Source organism: Caloenas nicobarica, unplaced genomic scaffold, assembly GCF_036013445.1.
Source record: "Caloenas nicobarica isolate bCalNic1 unplaced genomic scaffold, bCalNic1.hap1 Scaffold_494, whole genome shotgun sequence".
In the NCBI taxonomy this organism is placed as follows: domain Eukaryota; kingdom Metazoa; phylum Chordata; class Aves; order Columbiformes; family Columbidae; genus Caloenas; species Caloenas nicobarica.
The window spans coordinates 1-12413 of record NW_027017483.1 but is presented as its reverse complement, the minus strand read 5'-3'; the positions used below and the strand labels follow the sequence as shown (position 1 = coordinate 12413).

The 12413-nt window shown below is 66.4% G+C and overlaps 3 protein-coding genes across 4 annotated transcripts; 2 read left to right on the top strand and 1 right to left on the bottom strand.

Moving 5' to 3' along the window:
- Positions 1 to 170: 170 nt before the first annotated feature.
- On the bottom strand, positions 171 to 3711 carry LOC136002834 (U1 small nuclear ribonucleoprotein A). Of its 2 annotated transcripts, none has more exons than XM_065658075.1 (7): positions 3674 to 3711; positions 3179 to 3265; positions 2386 to 2558; positions 2186 to 2323; positions 1535 to 1678; positions 1134 to 1222; positions 171 to 1058 (listed from the first exon to the last, which is right to left on the bottom strand). In XM_065658075.1, the coding sequence occupies exons 2-7, from the start codon at positions 3249 to 3251 to the stop codon at positions 899 to 901; spliced, it is 777 nt and encodes a 258-aa protein (XP_065514147.1). In that variant the 5' UTR covers positions 3252 to 3265; positions 3674 to 3711; the 3' UTR covers positions 171 to 898. The 2 variants fall into 2 exon arrangements, with proteins under 2 accessions (XP_065514147.1, XP_065514148.1); XM_065658076.1 differs by lacking the exon at positions 3674 to 3711 and adding an exon at positions 3622 to 3644.
- Positions 3712 to 3837: 126 nt separating this feature from the next.
- On the top strand, positions 3838 to 6079 carry LOC136002831 (actin maturation protease-like). Its single transcript, XM_065658071.1, is given in 8 exon segments — positions 3838 to 4031; positions 4153 to 4221; positions 4793 to 4917; positions 5002 to 5055; positions 5058 to 5130; positions 5216 to 5286; positions 5704 to 5766; positions 5769 to 6079. Coding segments are annotated over 8 exon segments (912 nt in total). The 5' UTR covers positions 3838 to 3885.
- Positions 6080 to 6744: 665 nt separating this feature from the next.
- On the top strand, positions 6745 to 11127 carry LOC136002830 (atypical kinase COQ8B, mitochondrial-like). Its single transcript, XM_065658070.1, is given in 16 exon segments — positions 6745 to 6965; positions 7044 to 7110; positions 7661 to 7771; positions 7862 to 7969; positions 8177 to 8262; positions 8343 to 8483; positions 8562 to 8643; positions 8741 to 8989; positions 8992 to 9038; positions 9116 to 9161; positions 9164 to 9222; positions 9340 to 9405; positions 9487 to 9574; positions 10319 to 10363; positions 10366 to 10481; positions 10483 to 11127. Coding segments are annotated over 16 exon segments (2091 nt in total). The 5' UTR covers positions 6745 to 6830.
- The last annotated feature ends 1286 nt before the right edge of the window (positions 11128 to 12413 follow it).

Here is a 12413-nt window from a genome sequence, read left to right as displayed (position 1 = left end):
GGGGTGACAAGGGGCGCAGCGCCCCCCCCGCCGCCTCGTTGGCCCCCCCGAACCCTCAGACACCAAACCCAGCCCTTCCCAAACCCTCCCACCCCACAAAGGGCACCCCCACCCTCAAAATTACCCAAATTTGTGCCCACCCCGCTCCATTGAACACCCCATCAGTGGGACACAGGATGTTTATTTTTTTGGGGGGGGGAAGAGGCTCCAGGTGCAATGTCTGCAGAGAGACCCTGGGTACAATGCGGGGGGGGCAGGAAAAGGGGGGGGGGGGCAGGAAAAGGGGGGGAGAAAGGGTTGGCCCCCCGGGGAAACTTACCTTGGGGGAGGGGGTTGCAGTTGGGGTTTCTTGGGGAGGGGGGGACAGTGACTTTGGGGGTGGGGAGGGCCTGGGAGGGGTTTTTTGGGGGGCCTGGACGGGAGTGAGGGCATTTTTGATTTTGGGGGGGGTCTGGGGTGGAAACAAAGGGATGTTTTGGGGGTTGGGGGGGGCTCTGGGTGGCCCACAACTTTTTTTTGCAGGGGAGGGGCCTCTGGGGGGCAATGAGAATTTTTTTTGGGGGGGCAGAAAGGGGGATTTTTAGGGTTGGGGGGGTCTGGGGAAGCAACAAGGATATTTTGGGGGTGCATCTAGTGGCAAAACAAGGTGGATTTTTGGGTTGTTTGGCCCTGAATGACCCCAATTTGGGCTTTTTCCCGGGGCGGGGGGGCCTGGGGGGTCAACAATAAATTTTTGGGGGGGTCAACAAGGAGGATTTTTAGGGTTGGGGGGGGTTTAGGGCAGCAACAAGGATCTTTTGGGGGCACATCTAGTGGCAAAACAAGGCGGATTTTTGGGTTGTGGGGGCTCTGAATGACCCCGATTTGGGTTTTTTTCCCGGGGGGGGGCCGGGGGGGGTCACTTCTTGGCGAAGGAGATCTTCATGGCGTTGCTCTGGGTGATTTTGAAGCCCTGCAGCGCATCCCGTGCCGCCCCCGCCTGCACCTCGCTGTCAAACTCCACGAACGCAATGTCGTGGCGTCCGGGCACCAGCCGAACCTCCTTGAACCCCGGGAACCTGCGCGGGGGGGGCACGTCAGAGGGGCCCCCCCGGATACCTGAACCCCCCCCGGACCCCCCAACAAACACTCACTGGTTGAAGAGCATCGAGAGCATCAGCTCGTTGGTCTCCTCGGGCAGGTTGGTCAGGAACAGGATGTGGTTGGGGGGGTTTTCTGAGAGCTGGGGGGGGGGGCAAAATGGGGGCGTCAGTCCTGAAATACCCCCCCACAAACCTCCCCACCTCACGCCCCCATTCCCACTAAACCTCTCCCATTGCAAGCTCAAAACTGGGATATTTTTAATTTTAGCCTCAAATATTTTGGTTTTTTAAATTAATTTGGGGACACACACAAAACGGGGGGTCACTCCCACCGCCCTCCCCAACCCCCCCATTCCCACTAAAACTCGTCCCCCCCCCCGCAAGCTCAATCCAGGACTATTTGTGATCTTCCCCCCGATTTTCCCCGTTTTTTGGGGTTTTTGGTCACTCACCGTCTGCGCCGGCGGCAGCACCTGCTGGGGGGGCATCCCGGGGGGCATCCCCGGGGGGGGCATCATCCCCGGCGGGGGCATGTACGGGGGCTGCCCCGCAACGTGCTGCAGCAGCCGTGGCGCCTGGGGCAGGGCAGCCATGCCCTGGGACACCAAAATCCCAGATATTCACCAAAAATCCCAGATATTCACCCAAAATCACAGATATTCCACCCAAAATCCCAGATACTCGCCCCAAAATCCCAGATATTCCTCCCAAACCTCCCCATACCTCCCCCCAAATCCCCCTAAAACTCTCTGTATCTCCCCCCAAAAATCCCACATTTTCCCTCCAAATCTCCACATATCCCCCCAAAACCCCCATTTCCCCCCAAACCCTCAATTTTCCTTTCAAAACTCCCCATATTCCCGCCAAAATCCCACATATCCCCCCCCAAGCCTCCCCGTATCTCTCCCCCAAAACCTCACATATCCCTCCTCCAAAACCCCATTTTCCCCCCAAACCCCCCATTATTCCCCCCAAACTGCCTGTATCTCCCCCCACAACTCCCCGTATCTCCCCCAAACCCCCACACATCCCCCCCAAACCCCCGCATATCACCCCCCAGGCTCCCCCAGCCCCAAAACCCCCCGTTTTCTCCCCAAACTCACCGCGGCCGCCCCCCCGCTCCCCTTCTTCGCCGCCTCCTGCCCCTTCGGTTTCTTCTTCTCCCTCTTCCTGTCCCTCTCCACGAACGTCCCCTTCATCTTGGCGATGATGTCCGAGTCCGTCTTGGCGTACTGGATGCGCTGGGGGCAGTTTTGGGGTGAGAAATCCAGGGTTTGGGTCCCCGGGTGGGGGGGTTCCTCACCATGGGCTTGTCGTAGAAGGGGAAGCCCTGCATGGAGCGCAGGGCGCTGGTCGCGCTGCTCAGCTCCTTGAAGATGACGAACGCCTGGCCCCGCATGCGCAGGCTCCGCGACACCAGGATGTCCAGGATTTGCCCGAATTGCGAGAAAATGGCGTAAAGGGACTTTTTTAACTCTGGGGAGGGGGAGAAACGAGGCGGGGGGTGAGCGGGGAGACACCCCAGCGCTGAAAATCGGGAGCATCCGCACCAAGTCGCGCTTGTCCGCCCACAACTCCGCTGATCCCCACGCGAATCCCACACGCCTGCCCCGAAGTTGGACGTATACCCCCCCAAAATCCCACATATCTCCCCCAAAATCCCACAGGCCCCCCCCCAACTCCACGTATGTCCCCTGAAATTGAACATATATCCCCCCAAAATCCCACATATCTCCCCCAAAATTCCACAGGCCCCCCAAACTCCACGTATGTCCCCCAAAATTGAACACATATCCCCCAAAAATGGAACATATATGCCCCAAAATGGAACATATATCCCCCAAAATCCCACACATGGCCCTAAAATTCCGTATTATCCCCCCCAAATTCCTCATATATCAAATTCCAACTTATCCCCCCCAAATTTCCACATTTCTCCCCCCAAATCCTACATGTCCCCACCCAAAAAATCACACATATCCCCTCAAAACTCCACATCCACCCCCCAAAATTCCACATATTCCCCTCAAAACTCCCCATTCCTCCCCCAAATCCCCCACATTTCCCCCCAAAGCCCCCGTTTTCCCCCCACCCACCGTCCTTTTTGATCTTCTCGTTGAGGTTGTTGATGTAGATCGTGTGGTTGGGCCGCGCGTCCGGAACCGCCATCCTGGGCCCCCCCGCTGAGGAAGGGGACACAGAGGGGGGGTCACCGCACAGGGGTCCCAGAGCCCCCCCAGCCCCCCTGAACCCCCCTAACAACCCCCAAGATCCCCCAATTCCCCCCCCAGACCCTTCTGGGCCCCCAGACTCCCCAAATTCCCCCTCGGAACCCCCCAGATCCCCCCGGGCCTTCCCAGACCCCCCCTGGGCCCCCCGAACCCCTAAGACCCCCCCAGGACCCCCCGGACCCATCCTCAGAACTCCCTGGGCCCCCTCAGAACCCCCTCCCGCCCCTAAGACCCCCAGGACTCCCCAGACCCCCCCGGGACGCCCCCGGACCCCCAAAAAGCCCCCGGGACCCCCCCCCCGGACTCACCGGGACCCCCCCGGGCCCCACAAAGCCCCCCGGGCCCAGCGCGCGCGCCCACCTCCCGCCACCGCCTCAGCCGCGTGCACACCCCCAGCCAGCCAATCACCGCGCAGCAACCGCCCTCCCGCCCGCCTACCGCCGCCTCCTCCAATCAAAGCGAAGAGTGTGCCGGCAAGCAACCAATCAGCGCGGGGATAGCCGAAATCGGCGGCGGGAGCGGCAGAGAGCGCTGGGTCTCGACTTCCGCCGCGGGTGCCCCTTGACCCCGGCATGGCGGCCGTGCCGCCCCCGCCGCCGCCGCCGCTTCCGCCGCCGCCGCCGCCGGGCCGGGTCCTCCGGGACGCGCTGGAACGGGCGGGGGCGGCGCTGGGGGGGGACGGCGGCGTCCGGGAGCTGCTGCGGCGGCGGCGGGACAGGTGGGGCGGCCGGGACCGGGACGGGGGTGAAGCAGGGGGTCCCGGGCCTGGGGGTCCTGGGGGGTCCCCGTGCCCCCCCAGTCACCCCCGTGCCCCCCCAGTCACCCCCGTGCCCCCCCAGCCTCACGCCCCCCCTGAAGTGGCTCCTGTTCCACCGCCCGGCGCCCCCGCTGATCCAGGACGGACCCCAGTGAGCGGGGGGGCGGCGGGGGGGGTGTGCACCCCCAACCTTGTGTCCCCCCAAAACCTCCGTCCCCCCCTGCACCCCCAACCTTGTGTCCCCCCAAAACCTCCGTCCCCCCTGCACCCCCAACCTTGTGTCCCCCCAAAACCTCCGTCCCCCCCGTGCACCCCCAACCTTGTGTCCCCCCAAAACCTCCGTCCCCCCCGTGCACCCCCAACCTTGTGTCCCCCCAAAACCTCCGTCCCCCATGTTCCCCCTGTGTTCCCCCAAAACCAGTTCCCCCCAGCCTGTGTTCCCCCCAATCTGTGTCTCCCCCACAATGTCCCCCCAAGACCTCTCTGTCCCCCCCAATGTGTCCCCAACCCATATGTCCCCCCAATCTCTGTCCCCCCCCAAAACTTGTCCCCCCAATATGTCATCGTCCTCAACCCATGTCCCCCCCCAACCCTGTGTCCCCCCCAAACCCTGTGTCCCCCCAAACCCTGTGCCCCCTCAAACCCTGCCCCCCCAATGCGGTGTCCCCCCCAAGCCCTGTGTGTCCCCCCAAAGCCGGGCCCCCCATTCCTGTGCCCCCCAGGTGTGGTCTGGTCGCACTCTCCATGGCCGCGTCCCTCCTGTTCCCCACCCACGGCGTCCAGCTGGGGACAGCTGGTCCGCGCGGCGCAGGACGCGGCTTCACCCACCGTGGCGAGATGTTCTCCGGTAAGGGGAGGTCACGCACCCCCCCCCCTTGATCTGTTCTAGTTTTTTTGGGGGGTGTCCCACGTCCCCCCGTTGTCCCCGCAGCGGCCGACATGGCAGCGCTGGCCCGGGACGTGTTCCCGTGTCACCCCGAGCTGCTCTCGGGGGGCTGGAGGGGCCCAACCTCCCCCGCATCCTGCAGCACCTCATCTCGGGGCTCCCCCTCCTTGTGCCGTATCTTTTTTTTCGGGGGGGGGGGGGGGAAGTTTATTTTGGGGGGGTCCCTATTTTCTGTGTTCCCCCCTTAACGTGGCGGCAGCTACGACGAGGACAGCAACCACGAGCCGTGTCAGCGCCGCGGGCACAAGGCGCACTGGGCTGTGCTGACAGGTAAAACGGGGGGAATTTATCCCGGGGAGGGCCCCCAAAAAATTTGGGGTGATTTTTTACCCCCCCAGATGTTTTATTCAGGATCCGCAGCACTGAACCTGAAATATTGTCCAGACCCTGAAATCTCCAACTTTTTCCAGCTGCTGGCGTTTGGGGGGGGGTCAAATAATATCGGGGAGTCAGAAACTATTTTGGGGGCCCCTCTAAAACTTGGGGGTGGCTTCTTCCCCCCCAGGTGGTTTTTTTGGATCCACAACACTGAACCCCGTGGTGTCTGGACCCCGAGATCCCCAGCCTGTTCGGCTGGCATTTAGGGGCTCAAATAATATTGGGGGGATGGGTCAGAATTATGGGGTGGGCTCTCCTAATTTTGGGGGTCCCCCCCTAATTTTGGGGGGTGATTTCCCCCCCCGCCAGGTGTTTTACTGGGGGTCCGCACCGCGGCGCTCAGCCCCACGTACCGTCCGGACCCCGAGATCCCCACCTGTTCCACCCGCCGGCGTCCGGGGGGGGTGAGCTGGTTTTGGGGGGGTCGGGTTTGCGGTGGGGGGGTCCCGGGGGGGGCCGTGGAGCGGGTGCTGGTGCTGGCGCAGCAGGGGAAGAGCCCCGGGTGCAGCTGTGGGCGCTGGGGGGGCTGCACGGCAGCAACGCGCAGCTGAGCGAGCTCAGCCCCCGGCGCACCCGCGACGGCCACCGCTACGTGCTGCCCGCGGGGGGGCTGGCGCAGGGGCTGGGGGGGCGCGCGCTGCTGCTGCACCCCCAGGACAGCCCCCCCGGGACCCCCCCCGAATAAAACCGGTGGCACTCCTGCTCGGGTGTGGTGTTTCTGGGAGAAATTGGGGGGTTTTAGGGGGGAATTCGGGGGTTTTGGGGGGAAGCGGGGTTTGTGTGTCCCCCCCAGGAGGGGAGTTGGGAGGGAAAATGGGGCGGGTTGGGGAGCTCGTGCTGCTGCACCCCGAGAACAGCCCCCCCCCGGGACCCCCCCCAAATAAAACCGGCAGCACTCCCGTTCGGGTGCGGTGTTTTGGGGAGAAATTGGGGGTTTGGGGGGCTGCATGTTCCCCCTGGCCTGGGAGGAAACGGACGGTTTTGGGGGGGGGGGGATTATGCTGCTGCACCCCAAGAGCGACCCCCGCCCAGGACCCTCCCCAATAAAATTGTGGTTCCCCCCCCATTTGCTTGTGGCTGTTTTGGGGGCAAATTGCGAGGGTTCGGGGGCTGTCCCCCCCTCTCAGGGAGGGTGGGGGGCTCCTGGGGGTGTGGGGGGCTTGGGGCTGTCAGGGGGTGTTTGGGGGGTCATGGGGGTGTTTGGGGGGGCCGGGGGCATCCCCAGGACTAGGGACATGGGAATCGCTTCTGCGCATGCGCCGCTCCGTGGGTGGAGTCTCCGCGGCTGCGCCTCTCCCATTGGCTGGTGGCGTTGGGGGGCGGAGCCGCGGCCCCGGGGGCGGAGCCACAGCCCCGGAAGCGGCGGGGTGGCGGGAGCGGCCCGCACCGGCTGCCCCGCGTGGCTCTGAGCTCTGACCCCGGTGCCCCCCCCCGCCATGGCCGCCCCCCCCAAGGCGCCCCCCGGGGTCCTGCGGCGGCTGCTCCGCCCCGGGGCCCCGCGGGGCCTCACGGCCGAGGAGGCCCAGCGGGCGCGGGACGCGCGGGGCCGCCCGGAGCCCCCCCGGCAGAAGGTGCGTGTGTGCGGGGGGGGGCACCGGGACCCCCCCCAGCCCGTTACCGCAGCCCCCAACCTCTGCATCCCCCCCCAGCTCAGCGACAGGGCCCGGGAGCGGCCGGTGCCCGTGTCCCGGCTGGGGCGGCTGCTCAGCTTCGGAGGTACCGGGCGCGGGGGCACCGGGACCGGCCCCCCCGGTCCGTCCTGGGGCGGGGGGGGCACAAGTGTCAACCCTGGGGGGGTGGGAGGTTGAGCCGTGGGGACCCAGCGGGGTGTCCCGGGGGGTGTCCTTGGCAATATGGGGGGGACACTGGGGGGGCAGGAGGCCCCGTGTCCCCCCCCGGGTCAGTCCTGGGGGGGACACACACGTGTCAAACCGGGGGGGGAGGTTGAGCTTTGGAGTCTCCCAGGGGTGCGGGGGTGTCATTGGGGGGGTCCTGTCTGGTTTGCCCCCCCAGGCCTGGCCGTGGGGCTCAGTTTGGGGGTGTCATTGGGGGGGTCCTGTCTGGTTTGCCCCCCAGGCCTGGCCGTGGGGCTCAGTTTGGGGGTGTCATTGGGGGGGTCTTGTCTGGTTTGCCCCCCAGGCCTGGCCGTGGGGCTCAGTTTGGGGGTGTCATTGGGGGGGTCCTGTCTGGTTTGCCCCCCAGGCCTGGCCGTGGGGCTCAGTTTGGGGGTGTCATTGGGGGGGTCCTGTCTGGTTTGCCCCCCCAGGCCTGGCCGTGGGGCTCAGTTTGGGGGTGTCATTGGGGGGTCCTGTCTGGTTTGCCCCCCCAGGCCTGGCCATGGGGACGCTGGCACAGGTGGCGCGGGCCAAGCTGGGGGGTAAGTCCGGGATTTTGGGGGGGGGGGGGGGGGAGGGAAGACCCTATTTTGGATCGGGGGGGTCACCTGACATGTGCGCCCCCCCCCCAGGAGACGACCCCCCCCTGCTGTCGGAAGCCAACGCGGAGCGGCTGGTGGCCACGCTGTGCCGGGTGCGGGGGGCGGCGCTGAAACTGGGGCAGATGATCAGCATCCAAGGTGGGGGGGACACCGGGGACACCCCCGGGACCCCCCAGCCCCCCCAAGAGCACCCAGTGCCTGGCGGGGGTTTGAGGGCCCTGGGCTGTGGGTCAGGGTGGGATTCGGGGGCATCATGGGGGGTCCCAGAGCTCTGGGGTGGGATCTGGGGGTGCCGGGGTGGGGGTCAGGGTGGTCCCGACACCCTAATTTTCGCCCCCCCCGCAGACACCCCCCTGCTGAACCCGCAGCTGCAGCGGATCCTGGAGCGCGTGCGGCAGAGCGCCGACTTCATGCCGGGCTGGCAGAGCAGCGTGAGCCGCTGTGGGGGCTCGGGGGGCACCCCCACATTTCCTGGGGGTCCCCACTGACCCCCCCTTCCCGATCCCCCCAGCAAGTGCTGCAGGAGGAGCTGGGACCCGCCTGGAGAGAGAAAATGTCGTTTTTTGAGGAAAAACCCTTTGCCGCCGCCTCCATTGGGCAGGTGCACCTCGGGGCGCTGCGCGACGGCACTCGCGTGGCCCTCAAGATCCAGGTGAACCCCAAAAGCGGGGGTTTGGGGGGCGAGGGGGGTCCCCACACCCCCATTTACAACCCCCCCCCCGTTTTGCAGTACCCTGGGGTCGCCCAGAGCATCCGCAGTGACATCGAAAATCTCCTTTCCCTCCTCAAAATGAGCGTCAAGCTGCCCCGGGGTGAGTTTGACCCCCCAAAGCCCCCCCAGGGTAAACAGGGGGACCCCCAAATCCTCTTGGGGGGGTCCCCTCAATTCTTTTTCGCCCCCTCCACAAGGTCTTTTTGCCTATAAATCACTGGAGGTTTTGCAGCGGGAGCTGCAGTGGGAATGCGATTACCAGCGGGAAGCCCAGTGCACCCGGATTTTGGGTAGGTCGGGGGGTTTTTTGGGGTGCGGGGGGGTTCGGGGACCCCCGTGACCCCCCCGTTTTAGGGAACTGCTGCGGGACGACCCGTTTTTCGCGGTGCCGGGGGTGGTTGAGGAGCTGACGACGTCCCGCGTCCTGGCCATGGAGTTGGGGCGCGGGGTCCCCTGGACCAGTGCCGGGACCTCCCCCAGGAGCTGCGGGACGAGGTGAAGCACCCCAAACTCGGGGGGAGCGGGGGGGCAGTTTGTCCCCCGCTTTGTCACTTACCCCCCCCCCCCCCCAGATCTGCGCCCACCTCCTGCGCCTGTGCCTGCGCGAACTTTTCGAATTCGCTTCATGCAAACGGACCCAAACTGGGCAAATTTTCTGTACGACGCCGAGCGGCACCGGGTGAGCGCCCGGGGCGGGGGGGGGGGGGGGGGGGCACCCCAAAACCCACCCCCCCTCCCCAACAACCAACCCTGCACCCCAAATTCTGACCCCCGGGGGCTGCTGTCCCCCCCGCAGGTGACACTGTTGGATTTTGGAGCGAGTCGCTCGTTCGATAAGGAGTTTACGGATCATTACATTGAGGTACGGCCGCGGCGGAGCCCTCCACTCGGGTAATACATTAATTACTATTAATGATTATTGGTCATTAATTGTTACCTTCAGGTGATCCGCGCGGCGGCCGACAGGGACCGGAGCAAAGTGCTGCAGAAATCCCGAGACCTCAAGTTCCTCACCGGGCTTCGAGACAAAGGTTTGGGTGAATTTGAGGGGTTTGGGGTTTGGGGGTGCAGGGGGGTTTGGGGTGGATGTGGGGGGGCTTGTCTGGGGAGTTATGGGCTGAATTTGGGGGGTTTTAGGGTGAATTTGGGAGGTTTTGGGGTGCAGGGGATTGGGGGGCACACGGCGGGTTTTGGAGTGGATTGGGGGGGTTGGGGTGAATGTGGGGGGGTTGGGGTGCAGGGGGAGCTTTTGGGGTGAAGGTGGGGGGGTTTGGGTGCTGGGGGTGGGGTTGGGGGAGGTTTTGGGGTGCAGGGGGAGCTTTTGGGGTGAATGCGGGGGGTTTGGGGTGCGGGGGGGTTGGGGGGAGGTTTTTGGGGTGCAGGGGAGCTTTTGGGGTGAATGCGGGGGGTTTGGGGTGCGGGGGGTTGGGGGAGGTTTTTGGGGTGCAGGGGGAGGTTTTGGGGTGAATGCGGGGGGTTTGGGGTGCGGGGGGGTTGGGGGAGGTTTTTGGGGTGCAGGGAGAGGTTTTGGGGTGAATGTGGGGGGGTTGGGGTGCAGGGGGAGCTTTTGGGGTGAATGCGGGGGGTTTGGGGTGCGGGGGGGGTTGGGGGAGGTTTTTGGGGTGCAGGGGGAGGTTTTGGGGTGAATGCGGGGGGTTTGGGGTGCGGGGGGGGGTTGGGGGAGGTTTTTGGGGTGCAGGGAGAGGTTTTGGGGTGTGGGGTGCTCAGGGGGGGGGTCTCTTTTCGGGGTCCCCCCCGTCGCAGGCGTTGGGAAGCCGCTCACGTCCAGGCCGTGCTGATCCTGGGGGAGGCGTTTTCGGGGGGCAGCCGTTCGATTTCGGGGGGCAGGGGGTGTCCCGGCGGGTGGGGGCGCTGCTCCCCCAGATGCTGCAGCACCGCCTGACCCCCCCCCCCGAGGAAACGTATTCGCTGCACCGGGAAAATGGCCGGGACCTTCCTGGCCTGCGCGCGCCTGGGGGGGCGCGTCCGCTGCCGGGACCTGCTCGAGGGCGTCTACGCGCGGTACTGGGCCCCCCAAAACCGGGGGGAGCCCCCCCGAGGTTATAGAGACCCCCAAAACCGGGGGGAGCCCCCCCCGAGGTTACAGAGACCCCCAAAACCGGGGGGAGCCCCCCCGAGGTTACAGAGACCCCAAAACCGGGGGGAGCCCCCCCGAGGTTATAGAGACCCCCAAAACCCGGGGGAGCCCCCCGAGGTTACAGAGACCCCCAAAACCGGGGGGAGCCCCCCGAGGTTACAGAGACCCCCAAACCAGGGGGAGCCCCCCCGAGGTTATAGAGACCCCCAAAACCGGGGGGAGCCCCCCCGAGGTTATAGAGGCTCCCCCGAAAACTATATAGAGACCCCCCCAAATCAGAGGACCCTCCCTCAAATTCCAGGGGCCCCCCAAGTTACAGGGGCCTCCCCTAAATCTTGGGGACCCCCGCAACTGGAGGGACCGCCCCCAAATTACAGGGGCCCCCCAATCATGGGGACCCCCCCCCCCAATAAAGGTCGGACCGCCCCCAGTTTGGTGCTGCTGCCAGGCCCTGCGGAACCCCTGCGGGGGTTGGTTTTGGGGTGAATTCCCCCGGATTTTTGCCCCTGTGGCCCCGCCCCCGTCTCGCGCCGTTGCCGGGAGCCGCGGCCGTTGCCATGGCAACCGCGGAGCCTCTTAAAGGGCCGCGGCCGCGGGAGGGGCCGGACCCGCCCCCCCGGCCCCTATGGACCCCCCAGACCCCTATGGACCCCCCCGGACTCCCCACCCCCCGCCTTGCCTCAGTTTCCCCAACTGCTCCCGTGGGTGGGGGGTCTATAGGGGTCCGGGGGGGTCTATAGGGGTCCGGGGGGGTCTATAGGGGTCCGGGGGGTCTTGGGTGGGTCTGGGGCGCCTATAGGGGTCCGGGGGGGTCTATAGGGGTCTGGGGGGTCTATAGGGGTCCGGGGGGTCTATAGGGGTCCGGGGGGGTCTCTGGGGTCTGGGGGGTCTATAGGGGTCCGGGGGGGTCTATAGGGGTCCGGGGGGTCTATAGGGGTCCGGGGGGGTCTCTGGGGTCTGGGGCGCCTATAGGGGTCCGGGGGGGGTCTATAGGGGTCTGGGGGTCTTGGGGCATCCATAGAGATTGGGGGGTCTGGAGGGGACTATGGGGTCTGGGGGGTCTATAGGGGTCGGGGGGGTCTATAGGGGTCTGGGGGGTCTATAGGGGTCGGGGGGGTCTCTGGGGTCTCGGGGCTGGTCGGGGGTTCGCAGCCCCGGGTCTCCGTTTCCGGGGGGGGGCCGGATGGGGCCGCCCCCCCTCGCCCCCCGGTCCCGGTGGGTGCAGGAGGCGCCGGGCGCGGCGCGGGGGGGGCGGGAATGGCCACGGTGCTTCACGGGAGAGCGTGAGTGCGGGGGGCACCGGGGGGCACCGGCACCGGGGGAGACACACGGCGGGGGGGGCACGGGGCAGCGATCGGCACCGGGCTTCACCGGGGGGTCGGGGATCCCGGGGGGGCTCGGGGTGCCCGGTGCCCGGGTCGCGATGGCACAACTGGGGGGGGTCCCGGTCTCGCCCCCTCTCCCGCGTGTCCCCCGGGGGGTCCCGGTTCTGCTCCCCCCCCGCGCCGTGGCAACGGGGGTGCAGCCAGGGCCCCGCCCGCTCCTGTGATTGACAGCGCCGCTGGCCAATGAGCGCGCGGGGGGGCGGGGTGTGGCATGCCGGGACATGTAGTCGTGTGTCCCCCCCCCGGTACCGGCGGGACCGGGGGGCACCGGGGCGGGGCGGGGGGGGTCGGGGCACCGGGACCCTCCCCGCTGGGTGGGGGTCCCGGAGCGTTGCGGATCGGGGTGGGGGGGGGAAATTGGGGAGGGGGGAGCGGAGGAAACCGGGG